Source organism: Bos indicus x Bos taurus, chromosome 10 (genome assembly GCF_003369695.1).
Source record: "Bos indicus x Bos taurus breed Angus x Brahman F1 hybrid chromosome 10, Bos_hybrid_MaternalHap_v2.0, whole genome shotgun sequence".
Classification (NCBI taxonomy): domain Eukaryota; kingdom Metazoa; phylum Chordata; class Mammalia; order Artiodactyla; family Bovidae; genus Bos; species Bos indicus x Bos taurus.
This window is the reverse complement of record NC_040085.1, coordinates 18459954-18462107: the sequence shown is the minus strand read 5'-3', so window position 1 is coordinate 18462107 and position 2154 is coordinate 18459954. Positions and strand designations below refer to the sequence as shown.

Here is a 2154-nt window from a genome sequence, read left to right as displayed (position 1 = left end):
CTGACCATATGGGAGATTCTGAGGCAAACCCAATATTAATTAACTTATTCCTTTTCTATTTAATTCAGCCAGAGTCAGTTTCTGTTACTCATAAGTGAGAACCTTGACTCATACACAATCTCATTCCAACATGAGGCAAATTAGGGAAAAAGAAGGACAGGGTATCGGAAGTGACTGAAGAAGTCTAATCGTGCTCCTCAGAGGTATTCTGTAAATACTGGGCATCAGTGTTCTTTCTTCATTGAGTTTTTAGTACATAAAACTGCATCTGTATCTGTTCTCACTCTAGGCTGGAACTGGAGTTCAATAAAGGCAGAAAATAGAACAGCTTTGCAATTTCCTCTGAACCAGCCCTAACACACTTCACCTTCCTCAGGTGGTTCTCTCGGCAGGATGATGTTGCCCCCACAAGATGGCAGTGCCTCTCTCCTCAGACTCACTTTGTTTGAAATCAACATGATTGTATTGAAAGCAAAAAGACTAAGCGTCCTTTGATTGGCTGGGTAAGAAACCTGAGACTCTCTCTGGGACTCAGAGGGATTGGATGAGTATACTCAAAAAAGAGAGCTAGACTGAGGGACCTGGCTTTATTTCAGGGCGAGAGCTGCGTCTTCCATGATCCCCCTGAAGAAGAAGAATGGAGAAGCTTCTGGCCCTGTCTTGGTGATTCTGTGGCTTCAGCTGGCCAGTGAGTTGGGGCTCTTGGTGATGGGAAGAGGGTGACCAAAGTTCAGAGCTCACAAGACTGAGGGGCAAAATCTTCTCTGTAATTGGGAAAAGTGAAATGTGAAAGTGTTAGTCGCTCAGTCCTGTCTAACTCTTTGCGACCCAATGGACTGTAGCCCACCAGGCTCCTCAGTCACTGGAATTTTCCAGGCAAGAATACTGGAGTGAGTTGCCATTCCCTTCTCCTGGAGATCTTCCTGACCCAAGGATCAAAGCCACATCTCCTGGATTGCAGGCAGATTCTTTACCACTGTGCCACAGGAAAGCCTGTTAATTGGGAAATGTACCCTCAAATTATGGAAGGAAATGCAAACACTAGTGAGTGAAAATGCAGTGACTGACTCCTGGCCTCTGTCCTTGTGTTTCTGCCTAGAGGTGAATAGCCAGCAAGGAGAACAGAATCTTCAGACCCTGAGCATCCAGGAGGATGAAAATGTCACCATGAACTGCAGTCATAAAAGTATTACTTTAACTGCCTTACAGTGGTACAGACAGGATTCAAGGCGAGGCTTTGTTCACCTGATTTTAATGCATTCAAATGAGAGACAGAAACATAGTGGAAGACTGCACTTCACGCTTGACAACTCCATCAAAAGCAGCTCCTTGTCCATCATGGCTTCCCAGGCTGAGGACACTGCTACTTACCTCTGTGCTCCAGACACAGAGTGCTCAGCTGGCACCCGCAGCCCCAGCGCAAACCTGCCAGAGCTGTCTCTTAGAAGCCACGACAGTGTGCAGAGTTGGTGGTTTTGTCTTCCCACAAAGGAGAGTCCGCAAACAGCTAGCAACACGAAAGGGAGCTCCTCTCGAATCCCTGAGTTTTCGGTAGTGTGTCAGACTATAGTAAAGGGCATGGGATATACAATGGGAAGCTGAAATGCCAAATTCAGCTCTGCCCACCCCGGCTGTGTCTTTAACCATATCATGGGTGTAGCAGCCTTCAGTGTCCTCAGTTTAAACAAAGGATTTAGACTGATGAGCCTAAAAACCCTTCAAGTTCTATTTTTACCAGGTCACCTCTGAAGGATGAAGAAGGACTTCTCAGTATTAGAAGGGCTCATCTGTTATATGTGCAGCCTCCTCAAGACCTAGGTGGGGCTTTAAGATGCATGAGATGATTTTAGTATTTCTCTAATTTCTGTATAGGAAACAGTAGATTCATCAGACGTTAGAAATAAAGAGAATTTAGGACTGTTTCCATGAAACTTTTCACTTTAAAACTGAGGAGTGAAGATGTTATGTAACAATAGACACAAAGATCTCAGTATTTGGAGTAAAAGAGACAAAGATGTGAATCTGATTCTGCTATTTATGATTTGTATGATTTCTAAGCATCAGTTTCTCCATTAAAGAGATGGAAATTTATCCAAAAGTCAGATTTTTTCCCCTTACAAGTGAGAGATATATATGTTTTCTGCTATCAGACCC

The 2154-nt window shown here is 44.0% G+C and overlaps 1 gene segment (V, D, J or C); it reads left to right on the top strand.

The window, feature by feature from the left end:
* Positions 1 to 589: 589 nt before the first annotated feature.
* LOC113899377 lies at positions 590 to 1922 on the top strand. The segment is given in 2 exon segments: positions 590 to 688; positions 1100 to 1922. Coding segments are annotated over 2 exon segments (576 nt in total).
* The last annotated feature ends 232 nt before the right edge of the window (positions 1923 to 2154 follow it).